The sequence below is a fragment of the Poecile atricapillus genome, chromosome 2 (genome assembly GCF_030490865.1).
Source record: "Poecile atricapillus isolate bPoeAtr1 chromosome 2, bPoeAtr1.hap1, whole genome shotgun sequence".
Lineage (NCBI taxonomy): Eukaryota > Metazoa > Chordata > Aves > Passeriformes > Paridae > Poecile > Poecile atricapillus.
The window spans coordinates 18,364,382-18,382,801 of NC_081250.1; the positions used below are offsets into that span (position 1 = coordinate 18,364,382).

Sequence of the window (18,420 nt, forward strand, 5' to 3'; positions counted from 1 at the left end):
TAATTTAACTCAATTTGGAAGTCAGAACAAGCGTGTATTTATGAAGAAAAAGCAAGCCTTCAAAATCTCAGTGGAAATATGCTAAACGGATGCCATTAGTAGCCCTGTATTGTTCCTCTCCATGGCTTGCTGATGCATGAGAGTGAACACAACTGGTTTCTGCTACAGACAGCAGCTCCCAGTCCCTCAGCACCTCAGAGCCTCATGATCCAATCTCCGGGCAGGAGGGACACAGCCATGAAATGTGTTTAACACAAGCAGGAGTAACTTCTTGTGAAAGGCAGCACAAAAACATTTCCTGGTTTAAAAGGCATTCTCATCATCAAAATATGCATTAGTATTGCTTATACATATTTTCTAACTCAGTCTTTTGCGCCATATCTAGAAATACAGTACAGCGGTAATAACGTAATTAGTATTTTCACTAGCTAAATTACAGAGCTGGCTGTAGAATAAAGCACAGTAGCATCAATATTATCAGTTAAGTATTATACAAAAATAACATCAATAGTTTTAGTATAGTCACAAGATATAATAATTTCCTCTTCCTCTGTGATCCTTTTAAATGGTGTCAGATGAGGAAAATCACAAAACCCACTTACTCTTAATTCAACTCTGATTCTAAAAATCAGCATCTCCAAGATTTCCCAGGTAAATTTTTGTAGGTTCTTGAACAATATTTCTTTCTGAATATGGTATTAGTTATAAAGAACTTAAGTTCTGCTGCATCAATTCTCATATGAATTTAATTTTCCCAGCACTTCTGTAAGTTAACAAAGGAGTAGAACAGATACTTGACAGATGAAGATGATGAATCATAGGGATATGTAATAATTATCCAAGACCATAAAAGCAATCCTATGTCAGTGTGAGAAGTGGAACCACTGGCTTTGCAATCCAGTCTACTCCATATTTCCTTCCCCCCTAAGTCACAAAGGGAGATCTAAAATTCCAACAACCAAGATACTGGAAACCAAGCAGCCATTAAAGAAGAAACTGAGGCAAGCATGCTTTCATAGATTCCTCACATGGTGAGATAATTGTCTACCATCCCTACAGTACCCAGAAATCAGAGGACTCCAATTGATAACAAAGCTGAAAGCATCCCATGGCATTTTCCATGCCTAAAACTCCCCTTCGTCCAGTCTAATTCACAACCCCCCAGACCAAATCAAGAACACTTGAAGATCTACTCACACTCCATCCACTTCCTAATTACAGTAACTTTATGCTTTACTTCACTAAATGAGATTCATTTCCTCCACCAGTTCCATTCAACTCCTTCAACATTTTGTTCATTTGTTTGTTAAGATGCAGATCTCCAGCAGCTTGATCACTTCAGATGAGACAAAGCAATCCCTTGGTAAATCCCTCTGGACATGCAGAACATATTATATGCACAAGAGTTGAACTCCTTGAATTTCCCCTTTTCAGATCCTCTAGGTTTCCAGTCATTCAGATAAAGAAAGGAGCTTTTGTAGGCCAGTTAATCCATCCGCTGAATGAAATATGGTAAAAGTTTTACACATCCACATGTTCTGTCAAGGCCCTGGTTTACATCTGTAGATGTAATAATAACTGTAGTAATGCAGACAAAAATCATGGCTCAGGCCTCCAGAGAAGATCTTTAGAGATTTGAGTTGAAAAGTCCCCATGCTGCAGTCAAAAGAACAGGCAAAATGATTTAAGGGCTTACATTTATTTCTGCCAAAGTACTGGCTTAATTTTCTTTGTGTGTCTTAATAAGCCACCTCTGTGAGAAGGACTCTTACTTGAAATGCCTGTATGTCCTAAGCACCAAAGCAGGCACTATTGAGTGGTAAGCTGAGACAAACATCCAAAGGCAATGTAAGGGCCAAGCTGCAAAATGAGCCTTTTGTTCATCTTCTGTAGCACGACAGTCATACACTCACATGAAAACAGCATTTGAACGAATTAAAATGCAAATCTACATTTTATTATATGAAATTGAGACAAATGATACACACTTGAAGTCTGCCAGAGTAGCTATTACAAACATTAATATAGTTTTGGATGATGACTTAAACCAAATGAGATGGAATAGAAACACTGAAGAAACACCTTGTGAAACACTACAGGGAAAAAACAACTCTTGCCATAGTTATATTAGTAAAATACAAATTAGCAATAATTCTGCTGTAAAGGGCTAGATCTGTCTTGTGTAGACATGTACCTCCAGGGAAGCCTCCAGCCACAAGGTGTATGTGCAAGGCAAAAGAAGAGGGAAGTAGCCTGCCAGTAAAGAACAACGGCGGGGGTATCAAACTAGGTGGGAGAGAACTTTGCACTGCCATAGCCTAATGGGATGTGGCATCGTGCAGGAATCCTGCAACAAGAGGCCAAACACAGCCACTGGCCTAGGCCAGAGCTGCCCAGCGGATGTAAAGATGTATTTATGCTGGGTCTGATTCAGATTGTGCTCTACACAATCAGATCGCTTTGAAGGTTTGCCTTGTGCAATCATTTCCTTTGTCAGGAATCAGAAAAAGACTGTGAAAAGACTGTGAACAAATTGTTTAGGCATTGAAATTTAACCCTGTGGAATCCTTACAGTGTAGCACAGTGTGACACAGCAGGAGCACATTTGTCAGGGGACTGAAGCCTCTTTGCTCTCTCTGCACAAAACATATACATTAGCATTGTGTGGGGTGGGGGTGCTCCCGAGCACACGAGGCAGCTATGGGGACACAGCTCCATGCCTCTGCTGCCTCCCATCTGCACGCAGCCCTCTGCACCACTTCTGCTCTGTTAAGGAAAACAGAGGCTTCACATCCTTCAAGGTTGTCTTGAAGCCCTTCCATTGCATTTTGTTTCAGAGATTGTACAAGATTTGATTTTTAAATATCCAAAGTGCACGTGAGAAAATTATTGAATATTACTCCTAACAACAATCTTGTTAAGAGTCTAAAAGTTTTTCCACTAGCATTAATAGTGCCAGAGTACCATAGCATTAATGTCAGATCATATAAACACTAAAACCAAAAAGGCATTTGGTAGAAGCTAGTCAGTTCCATGGCTTTTCACTTAGTTGTGGGCTAAGGAAAGAACCCATCTGGTGTGGATTTTATACCAACTTTCATGACACCAACAGCTTCTGTCTCAGTCTCCATACAGTAAGGTACTGTGCATCCCCTGCTCCTCCTGAAAAGCAGCCTGAGAGCACCAAGTACCTCACAGCAGGTACTGTGTTGTACAACAATCCTCTTTAGAAATAAATTTTAACACAGGATAGCCCACCAATATTTCTGTGAATTGTTGCAAAATATGCTGACAAGAATAAAAGAACAGTCATTTGGAATTTGGCAAAGAAAAGCCACTCTAAATAATTTCCAATTGCAATCAGTCTTTGCTCCTGCTGTACATGTAATAGATGAGACTATCTTCTCATAGATAAGATCCTTCTTTTAAAAACCCATTCAGTTATATGTTTAAAAAAGCAGGTAAGTTTCTATCCAGTGGAGGTTTTCAAATATTGTCTTTCCTTGTGGCTGCCAGTATTCCAATATCCCATTCCAGAAACACTGTTTAGTAGTCTCTGGGAGAAATTAAAAAAAAAAAAACAAAACAACAAAAAAACACAAACACCACCCCTGCCCCAAACTGCTGCAAATGAGAAAAAGGAAAATTGTTAGAACAAAAAATGGTAAATGACAGTTACATATTAGGGAAGACAAGAGGGTTATTTGCTGTGTGATACACCAGAGGAATAAGCAGAATATAAAAGTCTTTTCACTCTCCAAAAGAAGGTAAAATAGTTTCAGGATGTTCTACAGATGGGAAAGAGCTCATACCTCTATGTCAATGTGATCTGCAGCTTCAAGACTTAAGTTCTAAATGTCTTTTAACTCAACTCTTCATCTATTTCAGCTCTTGAAGGATAAATCCTAAACCACCTTAGTCCCATCAGTCCAATCAGTGTGACCTAAGTGTCCTCAGATTTCCTCTGAATGTGCTCAGAACTTTTCTAACAGTGTTCCTGCAGCCAAGCAAATCTCTCTTCTGAGCCACACAAATGTGCTGCTGACCCCCAGAGAACCAGAGCTCCCAGGGTCCTTCCCTTTGCATTCATGGAAGTTCTGAGTTCATTCTGTCCTTCTCAAGAGGAACAACAATGCACAGGCCAAACAGAGTATTGCTCCTTTCCTCCACAGTGAATCCTGCCTTAATTATGAGGACTTTTGTAAAAGAGGTATTGTCTACTAGGCCAGGATCACCACATTATCATATCATGCAGAATTCAGCCCTTGTATCATCTTCAGATCTGATTATTTCTTTGTTTAGCTGCTATTAACATGTTTAGAGATGTAAAATCACAACACTTTGCTTCCTCAAAGGTAGCATTAGGAGGTATCTCAGTGCAGAAAGAACTCCATAATTTAAAAAAGCACAGGGGCCAGCTTTTTTCCCCTCATCAAGCTTGGGAAGCTTTAAACAATATGCAAAGGCAAAAGGGGAAAATGGTACTAGTACTGAGAAGGCTAAAATTTGAATGAGATAACAAACCTTTCTTGTGGAAGGAAAAGGAAATGACTGATTCTAAAAAAGCTTCTGTGATAAATCATCACCCCTGCATGAAATTCCACTCATATATGTGGCAATATCTGGTAGTAATTTAAAGAAAAACAAAAAGGAATAAAAAGGAAAAACTTAGCAACAAAAAAGTTTATAAAGAACAAAATACAGCTTGCTGGAATTGCTGAGCTTTTTAAGTAGTTCAAACAGTAGAAGGAGATTTGAGAATCAAGCAAGGCTTTCAACAGCTGTATTTGTATTACAGTCATAAAGGCATAAATGTGAAATGCAGCTCTAATAAAACACTGAAGTTTATAAAACTGGTTGGTAATTTTCCACCCTTTCAAGAAGCATCTCAGAATATCCAGGGGAATAATACCTGAAAGAGAAACATTTTGTTTGTGTGTTAGACTACAAGGCATGTTCTGTGCAAAGTAATGGAACACTGTGCATATTTCTACTGATCAGGAAAAAATCCTAGCATTAAACACTGGGCAAGAAATTCTACAGTTACTCCCCTACAATGTTTTAACAACCTGCTTTTCAACTTACATTATCATTTACACTTGGAAGTCGGGTTTTTAAAAATACATTTAGCTTCTTTTAGGGCATGTAGGTGAGCAGCTACATTTTAGGTAGGTTCAGCTACAGCTGCCATAAACATTGTCTTTACTAAGAAATGTAGGTGTTGGCTTCTTTTGGAATTATGGCCTTTAATAAAAAAGCATGAGTTTACACAGAACTGTCAGCTACAAATGACAACAGTCTGCTGCTGTTTGTCAGACATAAGAACACACCCTCAAAATTCACATGAAGTCTACATCCATGAGAGGGACACTGGTTCTGGAATGAAAATAAAATAAACCTTCTCTCTCTAATGCCACACAAGGATGGACATTATCCAGTAGGTTTTCATTAGAGTGGGACCCTGGTGCCATTATTGTCCTGCTGTCGTTTAACTGGCTTTCCACAATGAACCAACTACATGTACCCAAAATGCATCTAAGCTGCATTTAGTTCTTGTTTTCCAGGTTAAGACTATCTGAAGTTTAATACTGTATTATTCTAAAAACATACATCTCAGTGTATTTTTAGTTTTGCAGGCATGTGAATTGCCACCTCTGAGCCCTGAAAGCTTCAACTATAAGGAGAGAAGAACACACCTCCATGTAATGAAGGCCTAAAATATACTCCAAAAAAATCCCCAGAGGAAAATTTCCCTTAAAGGAAAATCTATTTACCTTCTTAATTTTTATTTTCTGTATAATTTCTGGATAATTCAACTCTTTTTAAACCTCACATTACTTCTGTGATTGTAAAGCTAACTTTCCAGTGCATTACTGTATTCAGTCTGCAAACAGCCTAAAATAACAGGTCTCCAGGACAAACCCAGAGCTGGATTCTATCACAGCTGCTGTGCCTCAGGCAGCACAACCAACTTCAGGCAATAGCACAGACAGGCAAGCAGGAGATGCTGAAAGGGGCCTTTTTCTTTATTACATCCCAGGCTAGATGAGTAGTTTCTTTTTTTCATTTACAGGGGGAAAAATAGCTATAACAAAGAAACATTATTAATATCCAGAATAGCATAAACAAATTCCTCTTTCCCTCTGAAGTACTAGCTGCAGAATAAAATTTATGACTTTGCTTTTTCCCATTTGACAGCCACTGGCTTTTCTTTGTGGAGACAAACAGGACTTCGTATTGTGAGACTTAGTTTCTAGCTACTATTAGCTGAAGAACTCTGCTCCTATAATTAAAATTGATGATGCAGATCTTCAGAGCCTGTAGAGGGAGTCCATGAGTACAACATCCTTCTGATGTGTTGATGGAGTGAAGGACTGGTAAATGGATATCTAGAATCTAGGAGGGCATTTCTCTCATTATTACAATTTAGGATGGTGACATTTTGACTGTAAGCTATTTAATAGTGTTTCTGTATTCATTAAGGGCAAAGTTCAACTTGGTGCAGACAGCTGGTGTATGGTCCTTTTATATAACACTTAAGCCTCGTGATGAGGCTCAGGGAGGAAGGGCAGCTGTGGGCAGACCAACTGTGCAGGAGAGCCTCTGGACCCTCTATACATCAGAGGAAGTTTCAAAGGAGCCTCTGAATACACTAGTTCAGACACACTATTACAAAAGTCAAGGATACAAGCAGAGATTCACCGATACCTGTATTCTGGAGCCTAAGTAAGCCACAAGTAAGTTACCAAAATAAATTTTACACAGACTTTTATAAATATGAGTGGTTGTACTTAAGACTCAATCTGAGCAGTGCAGGACTGACTTTTTGTCACACTTTCCTGCAAGAGCCTGATTATTTGGGCTTTGTTGACAGACAAAGAAATTTGATTCCAAATACAAAAAGAGAAAGCATTCTAACATATGTGTCCAGAGGTTGTGTTACCACTGGGGCAATTAACCGAATGTTACACTTTGGTTTTATTAAAACCAAAATTCACAAAGGAGTTGAATTGCTATTTTAAATCCTTCCTTTGTGTTGTTCCTGTGAAAAACATCTAACAATGTTACAAGTATGAATTCTTTACATTTCATTTTCCATACCTTACTATTTCCTCTGGATAGCAATTGTTAATAGTGTTGATATATTCCTGAAGAAGTGACCCAGGTTCTGCTTTTATTTCTTGAACCTTTTTAAGTCCACCAGTCGTTACAAAGAGACGACGTGCTTTACTGTCATGTGGTAACACCTACACACAGAATAGTATATAAAAAAAAAAATCTTTTGAATTAATCTGTATGCCACTAGGCTCAAATATTGCTTATTTATTTTTAATTCAGAGGACAGATAAAATGGAAAATCAGAGAAACAACATCTGTAATGACTACTGTATTATAACAGCCAGTTGTATAGGGGAAAAAAAAAACATAAGCCAGCCCTTTATGATTACAACATAATTTATCATGTACTTTAATACATAACATATAAAAAATAATTAATTTACTATTTATCCTTACATAAATAATATTTTTTGAATTATTCTTACAGAGACAATAAGATTGTGGAGAATAAATAGATAATAAAAACAGAACACTAACATGGAATAACAACAGCATCTGTTCCACTTAAACCAAGTTATTCAGGTCTTTTATGTCAATTCCCACAGTTTAATTGTAGAGCTGAATTTTATATCATTATAATGATCTAGTATAGATTAGTGCATGAAAACAATACTGAGAATTGTTGCAAGTGAACAATATAGCCTTGAAGCATTACATGCTACTATTAAATTCCTAGATATTAAAATCCTTTAACACTCTATGTAGCCATGGAAGCCTTTTACAAACACACACACAAAGCAAAAATGTGAAGTTTCTGCAGCCAAAGGGGATGAGAAGCAGAAATGATCAGACAATAACATTCTGTGCTCCCTGAGTGATGCCAATACGCAGCTCTGTCCAGAGGACGGCAGGGAGGGAGGGAGGGAGGGAGGAATGAAGGAAGGGAGGTGGGGGCTGGGCCAGGCAAGGGAGAATGACAGCATGTAGTCCATAGGCCCATAGGGCTGCAATATTATTAAAAAATAATAATAAAAATAGAGAGAGAAAAAGACAAAGATAATGCAAGATGTCAGCTGCACCTACAGCAAAACCAGATGCATTTAAAACCAGCTCTGAGACTTACAGATTATGATGGTAAAAGAATTTTTTAAGCTTCCACACTGGTTAGACATTAAGTCATAAATTTGACTGTATTTCAGTGTAAAACAAGAGCCTCCAATGAGAAAGGGAATACATAAAAGGATGAAAAAAAAGAACAAGATTTCTTCCATGCATACAGGCAAACACCCTTCATTTCTGTGGTTCCTCTGGGCTGTACAAAATTAACAGACAGGTAAAGAAAAAGCAGGAGAGCACAGAGACTTCTCGCTATTATATGCTCCACAGAAGTGTCAGGAAGAACTGTGATTTTTTTTTTTGTTGTGGGAACTGAACAGACGTCTGTTTTCACATATCTCCCACAACAAGAATTGCCAAGGAGGAACTAGCAAGGAGACAGGATATGGCCCTTTCCCTGCCTTCCTCCTCCACACTGTGACTTCCAGGCTGGAGAAGACAGCAGAAAACTCTCTTGGAAGGGGCCCTAAAGAGAGAGAGAGTACCTCTGAGACACAGTTCCTTCCCCCAGTCCAACCTGAGACAGCACAGAATTGCACAAACCCTGAAAATGCTAATGCTAAAATGCACAGTCCAGCACGAAAAACAAATAGCACCCCATTTTGAAGCACAGCTTGGAAATAAGGCTTTTACTGTACCATAAATAAGCAAACAGAAGTAACAGACCACAGCTCTGAGGAAATGCCCAAGCTATGCTACAGGAGAGAAAAATTCTTTTACTACAGAGAACTTAATTTTAAGAGTATACTTCAGAAGAGCAAATGCCAAACAAGTACAGTTTAATAATGTACAGGCAAAGGAGAAAAATGAAACAAAACAAAATATCAGCTGATATGAAGGGCACAAAACCATTTCAATAGCAAGCAACGTCCAAATACACACTGGATAACTAATTGTTATGCACTTGGCTCATTAATAGCTCCAGTCAGAACAGAGAAGCAAAAGGGACTGGATTCTGTGCAAATCTCCAGTCTTTGAACAGCCTTAGAAAGAAGACAGGAGAAATTAAACTGTGGCAACGTAATCAGGAATCTGCATAACCAACAGCAGTGCTTCCAGATCTGTCATAATAAGAGCTGAGTATCAAGAGTGTTTTACTTGGCCATTTCCAGAAAGAACATCTCACCAACAGAGCTTGGTACACCCTGCTAACAGGTTACACCACAGAGTATTGCACAAAACACAGTCTAGAGTTGAACAGGATTCCCACCACGAACATGACTGACGCTGCAATTCTCCCAATTAGTTAGCAATTACTTACAAATTTTAAATACTTTGAATAAATTGTATCAATTTTACATGCTGCATTCAAATCAACAATGTATTTTACAACTAACTTTCAAAATTTTGAAAGGGATGAGAAAAAATTTGGAATTTTTACACTTATTTGAGACTGAAAATTAATCAAGATAAAAGGAGTGAAGCCTTTATATTATTGTAAAATATCTGACTTAAGTCACTCCTGTACAGACAGCTTGTAGTTTATCTAAAACAGATGTGACTGGGATTTATGTGATACATTGGCTCAGCAAAAATATTTGCACGTGAGTTAATATTCCACTTAATCTCAAGGGGCACGGAAGAAAAAAACACCTTGCTTATAAGAAACTGTTTTCCCAGTTTTAGGATGAATTATGGCAGATTCCAAATGAAACAGTATCCAGCTGTATCAGACAAAAGAACTGCTTTGAAGGGGATGCTTGAGGATCCTGAGAAAACAATGACACACCTTTAGAGTGACTTCTTCTTTGGAAAGATAGCTTCCTTGCTGTATGGGAAATAATTAGCAATTAACATATTACTCACCAAGCAGAGCTTTTTCTTACCTTACTAAACTGCCCAATAATATACTTCATAATACTGGGAGGGGCGTCATGAAGCAGTGGTTCAAGTGCTGGAAAATGTGTGCATTTCTGAAGAATGTTCTTTAAAGCTTTCTTAGTCTATTGAAATGAAAAATAAACTTTCACTAGTAAGATATCAATGAAAACAACAAGAATTCATATATATCACTGAAGTCTGACCAAAAAAGCAAATTGATCAGAATTTTCAATGAGCAATTTCTGAATAGAAACTATGATATCTATCAGGTCACTTAATGAAGAATCAATTCTTTACTTAGAATTATTAAATCTCAAAACCTACAGTGCATCATATTATTATTATATTATCTACAGTCAAAGTAATGGCAATCTTCCTTTGACTATAATGAAAGCTGGAGTAGACCCTTTAGGTAAATTGAAGTACTCTAACATAATAAGAAAGTTAAATCAAAACACATTTTAAAAGATTGTATTTTAGAAGTGGCTTACTAGGAGAGGCTGCTGGTCTGGGATAGCAAAGTGCAGTACTGTCCAGGCAGGGGGGAAAAGAGAGAGTGAAACAATTTTGCATTGGTGCATATTTCTGAAAACAAACTCAACCTTGACTGATATGTAGTAGTGACCTTTTTGGGCAGGATTACAGGTACAGGTAATTTGGCTTCAACATTTTTGGGAAATTACTATATAAAAGTTACTTTACATATCTGGAATGTGGTATTTCAGTGGAATGTACAGAAGCACAGTGCAACATGGGGGATCATATCCTGTCCTATTACACTCTTCTGTTGGCTCACTTACTGTTGCTCAGAAATACACTTTACTGCACTACAACTCTGCTAGCTCTCACACAAGGAAAGGCCCTAAACGTGGGCAGTTGCATGTTTTAAAGAGCAGAGCCTTGATTAGCTGTTACAGTTTAATTATAATGATAAAAATGTAGGCAAAATTATTACAAGGACTGTAACATTTTCTACAAGAGCTTGTACTTGCAAAAACAGAAATGGATAATTAGAGATGAGTCACAAGAAATTACAACATTTATGGGTCTATGCAACTCTGATCTAAACTGGAAAAAAGTAAGGGATTAGACTGTGGTAGCTACAGCATATGATTTGGTATATACCATATGCACATGTATTAGGACCAGCCAGTCCCCTAATAAATGACACAGCCTTCAGACACTCTGCACCCTGGCAAGTTGTGACTCAGTGAGCAACAACAAAAACACATATCATTTAGTAGTTCTTAAGCATTTAAACCTCCTGATTACAATTAATACACCATACTGCAAATACTACAAATCTACTTGCTTTCACTTTAAGATCTTCTGAGCTGTGTGTGTCCATAAAGACATCGAGCAGCGTGGGCAGCACGTTTGCTACTGCAACATGACGTGCATGCTCAGCACTGTGTCTTCCAATCTGTCCCAAGGCCCAAGCAGCTGCTGCCTTAATATGATCTTCATGTTCTTCTATCAAGCAGACACACAGTGGTGGTATTCCCTGCAGCATTAATCAAAAGCACAGCCTTTACAAATGTAGACCAGGGAGTGCAAAACAGATACAGATAGTTAGAAAATGTTTCTCTATTTACACTCTTCTAAAAAAAGCTGTAAGAGAATGCACGCTAGTGATGCCATATTTTTACAGCATCATGATTAGCAAGAATTTTTAATACATCTTAATAAATATAGTTAAAAATAAACAGATTCAATGTTCTAAGTCAGAAAGCAGTTTGAATAAGCATGCAAATTTAAGGTATAAAAAGAATACACAACATAATTCAGGCTGTACTGAGTAAAGGTGGCAGTTTTTCTCAAACTGAAAATAAAAGAATTTGAGTGCTTATGATTCTATGAAATCAGTTTAAGACCAGAAGGGCTCAATCACTGAGTCTTTCTCTTTTACTATCCACAGCACTAAATTTCAACTTATCAACCTCTTTTTGAGTCCAGTGGTTCATGTTTGACTCACCCAATCACTTCAAGAAGGGTTTCAACTCTTGATTTGCAGACATCAAAGATGGAGATCTCACATCCAGCTGTTACTAAAGTTGCTCTGGTTCAGTTCTCCACAACTGCTTAGTAGCTGGTATTTTATGCCAAATACTCCAACAGGAAACATCTCATGCTACTTTAGGTGAGACAAGGCTACTAAACCTCTCTCCCAAAAACCTTTTTCTCCATCCCGTGAATCCTTCTTTACTCTTTTCTGCACAGTTTTCTGCTTCGTTGTTTTGGGTTTTTTCCCCAAGATACTTTTCAAATAAAGACAGTGGAACTATATATATTACTACAACAAATAGATTAACTTCTCTTTTCCAGTAATGCTTCATCTTCTATTCTTTCATACCACAAAGGACTAAATTGTGGCAGGTTTTGCCACTGCATTACAGCAAAAGATCACAATGAAGTGTTTGTCCAGTATGATCCCAAAAATCATTGTTCAAAATACATCCTTTCCAGGATAGAGTACCATGGAATGGAACTATGACTTTATATCATAATATCATCAGTGTCTAATTGCATGTGGTTATGCCATAGTGCATTTCTTTCAAATGGTTCCAGTTTACCAAGTCTCATCCTCAGCATACGTACCACTCCACAAGCTTAATTTCCCCTGAAGCAGTTTGGGGTTTTTTTAATGGATTTTGGGTTTATTCAGGTTTATTATTATTTCTTTTGTGGATCATTCATTAATATATTTAATTTCATCAAAGTTTGTCCCGATCCCTACAACAGCTCTCACAGCAGTTTCATTCAGTTATAATAGGAATTATTATGATTCTTCAAAAATCTAACTTAGGGGCTTCCTCCAGAACTTAATCCTGGTTTCATCCCACTTAATGTCAAGCACTCAACAGCAGGAGCATATTTGCTCTAGGCATCTGTGAAAGTGGAAAGACACAGATATCCAGAGAAGAAGGGCCTCCAGAGACGGCAAGAAAAAAGCATATATTTCTTCAGTTTTAAAATACAGAAGAGCATTTTTTTTATCATTCCTCCTTTCCCTGCATACTATATTATGTTGTAGCAACTTCCATTTTTCAACTTGCATTTCCACTAGAAGATATTTGTGTTCCTTTGTTTATATTGTTTTGTTTTTCCACTCATATAAATGTTTTAAACGACTGACATAGTGTGAAAATGGGTCAAAAATGTTAGTGAAATTGCTTTCTTCCTTCTATCATTAGTTAGCATTATTCACATCAGACTACTAAACCAGGCACTAATTTCACCTATTGCAAACATTGCAAATCATCCCTTTTCTATATCATTGCCCAGCAGAATTTATTTAAACCTGAAAATGTACAACTTTACTTATTTGAAATGTCACTTGCAAAACTGAATCAAACCACACTACATTGGAAACTGAGGTCTCTTCAAGCCTGAAGATTGCTGTTACAAGATACTCTAGCAGTACTGGCAGAGTCACGCTAGTACAGTGAAGAACACACCATTAAACATAAATGTTCCAAAAAAGCTTTTGGTGCAACCACAAATACACAATTTAAGAGTAATCAGACTACAGAAATTCAGTGACTTATTTTGTGTACCCATGCAATTGCAACACAGAAGAATCATGCATTGTAATACCAACTAATCCAGGATGTTTTGTAAAAGGTTCAACACCATAAAGACACCCTTTTATCAGGCTGCCACATAATTTCGGTCACAGAAAGCAGCAATACTAGGAGAAAGTGCATTCATAGAGAGCAAGTATATAATCCTGTCACAAAATACATTCTCTGCCTATGTTAATTTGTATCTGTACCAAAGAATACTGCTGAAGAACTACAGGAAGACAACAAAATGATAGCTAACCTTGGAGACAATCACTGCCATTGACAGGTTCTCCGAATGAGCTGCCACATAGCCAAGTGTCATGATGCCAGGCAGCCTGACAGTCCCTCTGCAGCTGCCAATACAATCAATCACAGCAGCAACTCCACCTGAATTTACTATAAACTGTGAAAGCTGAAAGATAAACAGAAGAGATTAGATACTGTGAAGTATCAACAGGCATAAAGTACCACATCAGAGAAGCCTTTTAATGTATTGCTCCTGTTTAACAAAATAAAGTTGGAATAAGAGTGATGTATCATACAGACTGTTGGGAACTAAGTGCCACATCAAGTTTTCAGGAATGAAGATAATTTGCTGCTGTGTTTTTGATTGACTTTACTGCAAGGAAAGCAGGGCTCTGAATCCTTGATGCCATATAGCATGGAATGACATATTCTCAACTCCATCATCACACACCAGAGAAATGTGCCAATGACAGCCTATCACATGACTGATCTTGAAGATGCACCTACTGAGCCAGATACTATTTCACTCTAGTGCCCCCTCACTCCCAAACTAACATCCTATGTTCTGTGCAGTGACAGAGGAAAAGGCCCATTCCTCCTCCCACCTGCATTCTAAATTACCTCTGTGGCATAAAATCCTTTGTGGATCCTCATGCTGAGGCATGAAGCCAAGGACAACGGTTCTGGATGTGCAAAACCGACTTGGGCTGGACCATTCTGCCATGTTAGCATGCTCTGAGGGAAGTGTCCAGGGAACACCCTTGATGGGTAATGGAGTCTGCCCAGAATGCCGAATTACATAGCCTTGCTTATAAATGACAATCAAGCTATGCAACTTGGGTTTCTACCAAAAGCAAACTTCTCACATCACTTGAGGGACAGTATTAGAATATGTATGATATCAATAAGGCATAGTATAAACTATTTCATATTATTACTATTATTATTTTCTTCCACATTTTTAGATATATCCCATTCTCCCTATAGATTCCAAAGCAAAAGGAACATATTCTTGAAACTCAGAATAAAATGAACAAAACTGAGGCATGTGAATTCCCAATCCAGTTGACTTATATAAATATGAAATCCAACTCTGTCTTAAAGCCTTTAAAAGGGGATTGTTCTCTTCATGAAACAACCAGATGAAATTTTCAGTGAGTACTTAGGAAAATCTATTCATGACTGTGAATTAGAGCCAGTGGAAACCAAGTCCTATGTCTGGACACAGCCATGTGCACCTGGATGTGCAGAGCTCCTGCTGTGTCCCTCAGCCCTCGCTCTAAGTCCCTCTGCTGCTGACCTTCACATCAATTTTTCTGCATATGCAGATAGAGAGCTGAGATCCAAAAGCCATCAGTCTCAAATGGCACAGCCAAATCCTCTAGAAATACCATTTGCCAGCCTGTCTCTGCTGCAACGTGTGTTGCTTGAATAGAATTCCCAGAGCTGGACAGACATCTTTGTCACTCTGAAATCAGACATGGATTGTGACTTCCCATTGGGAGTCACCAAGATAGTTCCTACTGCTCCTTTGGAGAGCTGCTAGCATGGCCAGTCTCTCTTGCATGGAGGATCTGGTGCCAGCAGCTCTTCTGACTTTACCTGTGATCCTGAGTTTGGTCTCTGGCTTCTGACTCTAGGGTCACTTTTTGATAATGATAATCTCTTTACTTTTTTGAGGATGTGAAGTTGCATTGCCCATGAGGTACAGAGAGAAAGCAGGAAATGAGCCAAGACTGTAAACTTTTATCACCAGCTTAAAGACTGGCAGGCTGAAGAAACTGCACAACATTCGTGTTTAAACACTTCTCAGTTGTTAGTATTGTGATTTTGAAATTACTATGCTCAGCATTAGCGTGTTCCACAAATACATGGCTTATATTTCATTCCAAAGTCACATTTAGAGCCTTTTAATTATCTCTGTGGTCTGGCAGATTAACATAGTTGTAATTATATGGTTTTCCTATTATTTTGTATTGACTTTGCCAAACATCCCCACCTTCCTATGGGCAAAAACACTGTAAATGCTCAAACTCAAATTACAAACTCAAGTTACCATCAAGTTAATAATAAATAAGAGAATTTTTGACCTTTGCTGTCATTGGAAAAATAATTAAAATGTGATCCCAGCACCCCTGAAGATTTTTAAAAATATACACGCTGTCTATTATTGTTAAAGGATGATCTTGCAATTTATTAGCTGGTATCATGACTTCTGTGAGGCTTTTCTCATAATGTTTTTAATATCTAGGACTGACAGTACTGTCAGCCAAGACCTCCCTCTCTGTGCTGATATCTCATAGAATGAAGTAGCTAGGTATACATTTTATGATTCCCAGTTTCCTAACCCAATTCATATTCAATACACATCTCATAATATCAGCAAGCATTTCCATATTTTCCAATGAACATGCCAAACAGCCAATTGCCCTCCCTTTCGAAAAGCAAATGACAGAATAATCCTGTATTTTATTTAAAGTGTAAAATCTAATGATATGACCTTGTATTTGCATTTTCAAGGTTTTACCTCAGGCGTATGCTTTGCTATCTCTCTAATTAAAGTTGCACCATTTTTCTTGACATATTCATCTGAGTCCGTCAGGCATGTGAGCACAACTGGGAAAATTTCTGCTTCAACCACCAACTCTGCAAGATCCACTGAATGCTTTGCTATTTGGCTTAGAGCTGACAGCACCTGACGCTAGTAAATAAAAATTGTTATAAAATCAATAGTATACAAACATCCCACAACACACACTCCCCCTGCACACAAAAATCTATTGCATCAAGGAAAACAAAGCAGGATAGGGAAAACAATTACAGCTATTTTACAATTCACTGAGTCAATTCATGCACAAATATAATGGCACAGAACATTCGCTGGTTCCTGAATAAAAGTTTCTCTTTTGTTTTATCCCATTCAAGCTTGTATGTATTAAAAAAGAAAATATATATACACACCATTTAAAACAGTAATTTAAAAATTAGTAAAATCTATAGAAAGTATTTTTATTTACATAAATTGAATCTGTCAGATCTTATATTAAGAAATTTTTGTGGCATTTTTATGTTGTCTTCTGTTTGGTAGAGTAAGACAGAGAATTTATAATAAGAGACAATTTTTTTGTCAATTAAACGCTGGTGATTAAACCTTTGACAACAGCTATTCACATCAGATAGCACATTCAAAAATACAATAAGTTCACTATTAACTGGCTTATCGTATAATCTTTAGTATGCAAAATCTTTTTTGTAACTGAAATGTGCAAATTTTATCTATTACAAGTATCTGTTGCATTCTTCGTACAGTATATCTTTCTAAAAAAACCCCATACTACTCACTTAAAAGATTAGATTGGCTGTTCTTCACAGAGCTGCAGTTTATATCCAGTGGCTAAATCTGTAAATATGTTCCGAACTCTTTGTCACTAACTACATAGTTACATTTTGTTAACACCCAAACCAAGAGCTTCCAAATAAATATGCACATCCATGTCTTTGATACAATCTCAAGTAATGACTGGTATAATGGAGATTAAAAAAAAAAAATTAAATGTACCTTCAGTTTAGCATCAGGGTTCGAGATCATCTGAGCTAAGTGAGCGATAGCTCCTGCATCCACTACTGTCTGTGCTAACTCTGGAGAATGCTTTGAAATATCACTGAGAGTTGAAGCAGCAATCCTTTTCAAAGCAATTTCTGGCTCTTGGATACAGAGCACTAAAAGAGGAACAGCGCCTGCATCCACCACAGCTTGTGACAGTTCTGTAGGTCCAAGGAAAGTAATTAAGTGAGTATGGGTGACTGACCCTTGTGCAAGCCATTTTTCACCCTGACAGATACAGCAAAGGAAGAAGGGGAGGGTGTAGTTCACTGTCTCGACATCTGCATTTCAAATCAGCCCTCCTGGTTTCATAAACCGTGTGGACCAATCCACAACTGAAAAGAATGCAGGTCAATAGATGGACCCCCATTTACATGCACACATTTGAGGTAGATTAGGCTGAAATGGTTTGTTATTCTGTTTTCTTTTTCTTTTTTTAAAGTAAGCAGATGTCAGCTGTTTAAACCCTGGCTATTCTACACTGATCAATAGGAAAGCATTTTATGCATGGCTAACAACAACACAGAAAGCCAAAGTACCAAAATTTTATCAACCAGCTAATTAGAGAGCATTTTACCCTCTTTAAATGATAAGCAGATATTAGCATAGATCAAATGCCAAAAACAAAAATACAAAAAACATGCATAAAAGACTTCTCTTACATAAAAGATTGTAAAAATGGAACTTGCTGATCAAAACTAGTCTTTGCTACCGTGCATAGGATGAGACAGAATTTATACTTTAATGACAAGAAAATATTATTATACACAATCATACAAATGAGAAATATCATCAGTGGTATTGTGTGTCTGAGATTAGCACAATATCTTTAACTAACTGCACCTTAAACAAAAAAAAAAAAATAAATCTGAGCATGTGATTAGCTGACATGGACAAAAATTACACTATTAGAAATTCATTAGCTCTCTCTGAGTATGCAGCATTAATCACAGTCCTAAAATGAGAATTACTGGATATCAGAAGCGAAATTTATATTATAACCAAGTC

General features: G+C 37.5%; 1 protein-coding gene across 1 annotated transcript in view; it reads right to left on the bottom strand.

Moving 5' to 3' along the window:
- Nucleotides 1–4,668: 4,668 nt before the first annotated feature.
- Nucleotides 4,669–18,420, bottom strand: part of SPAG6 (sperm associated antigen 6) — a 34,085-nt gene continuing 20,333 nt past the window's right edge. Inside the window, exons 5-11 of the mRNA XM_058831971.1 lie at nucleotides 17,368–17,573; nucleotides 16,336–16,509; nucleotides 13,822–13,974; nucleotides 11,309–11,500; nucleotides 10,002–10,118; nucleotides 7,102–7,247; nucleotides 4,669–4,912 (exon numbers count right to left, since the gene is read on the bottom strand). Coding sequence (XP_058687954.1) covers nucleotides 4,846–4,912; nucleotides 7,102–7,247; nucleotides 10,002–10,118; nucleotides 11,309–11,500; nucleotides 13,822–13,974; nucleotides 16,336–16,509; nucleotides 17,368–17,573 — 1,055 coding nt within the window. The 3' untranslated portion in view covers nucleotides 4,669–4,845. The remainder of the gene's footprint in view (nucleotides 4,913–7,101; nucleotides 7,248–10,001; nucleotides 10,119–11,308; nucleotides 11,501–13,821; nucleotides 13,975–16,335; nucleotides 16,510–17,367; nucleotides 17,574–18,420) is intronic.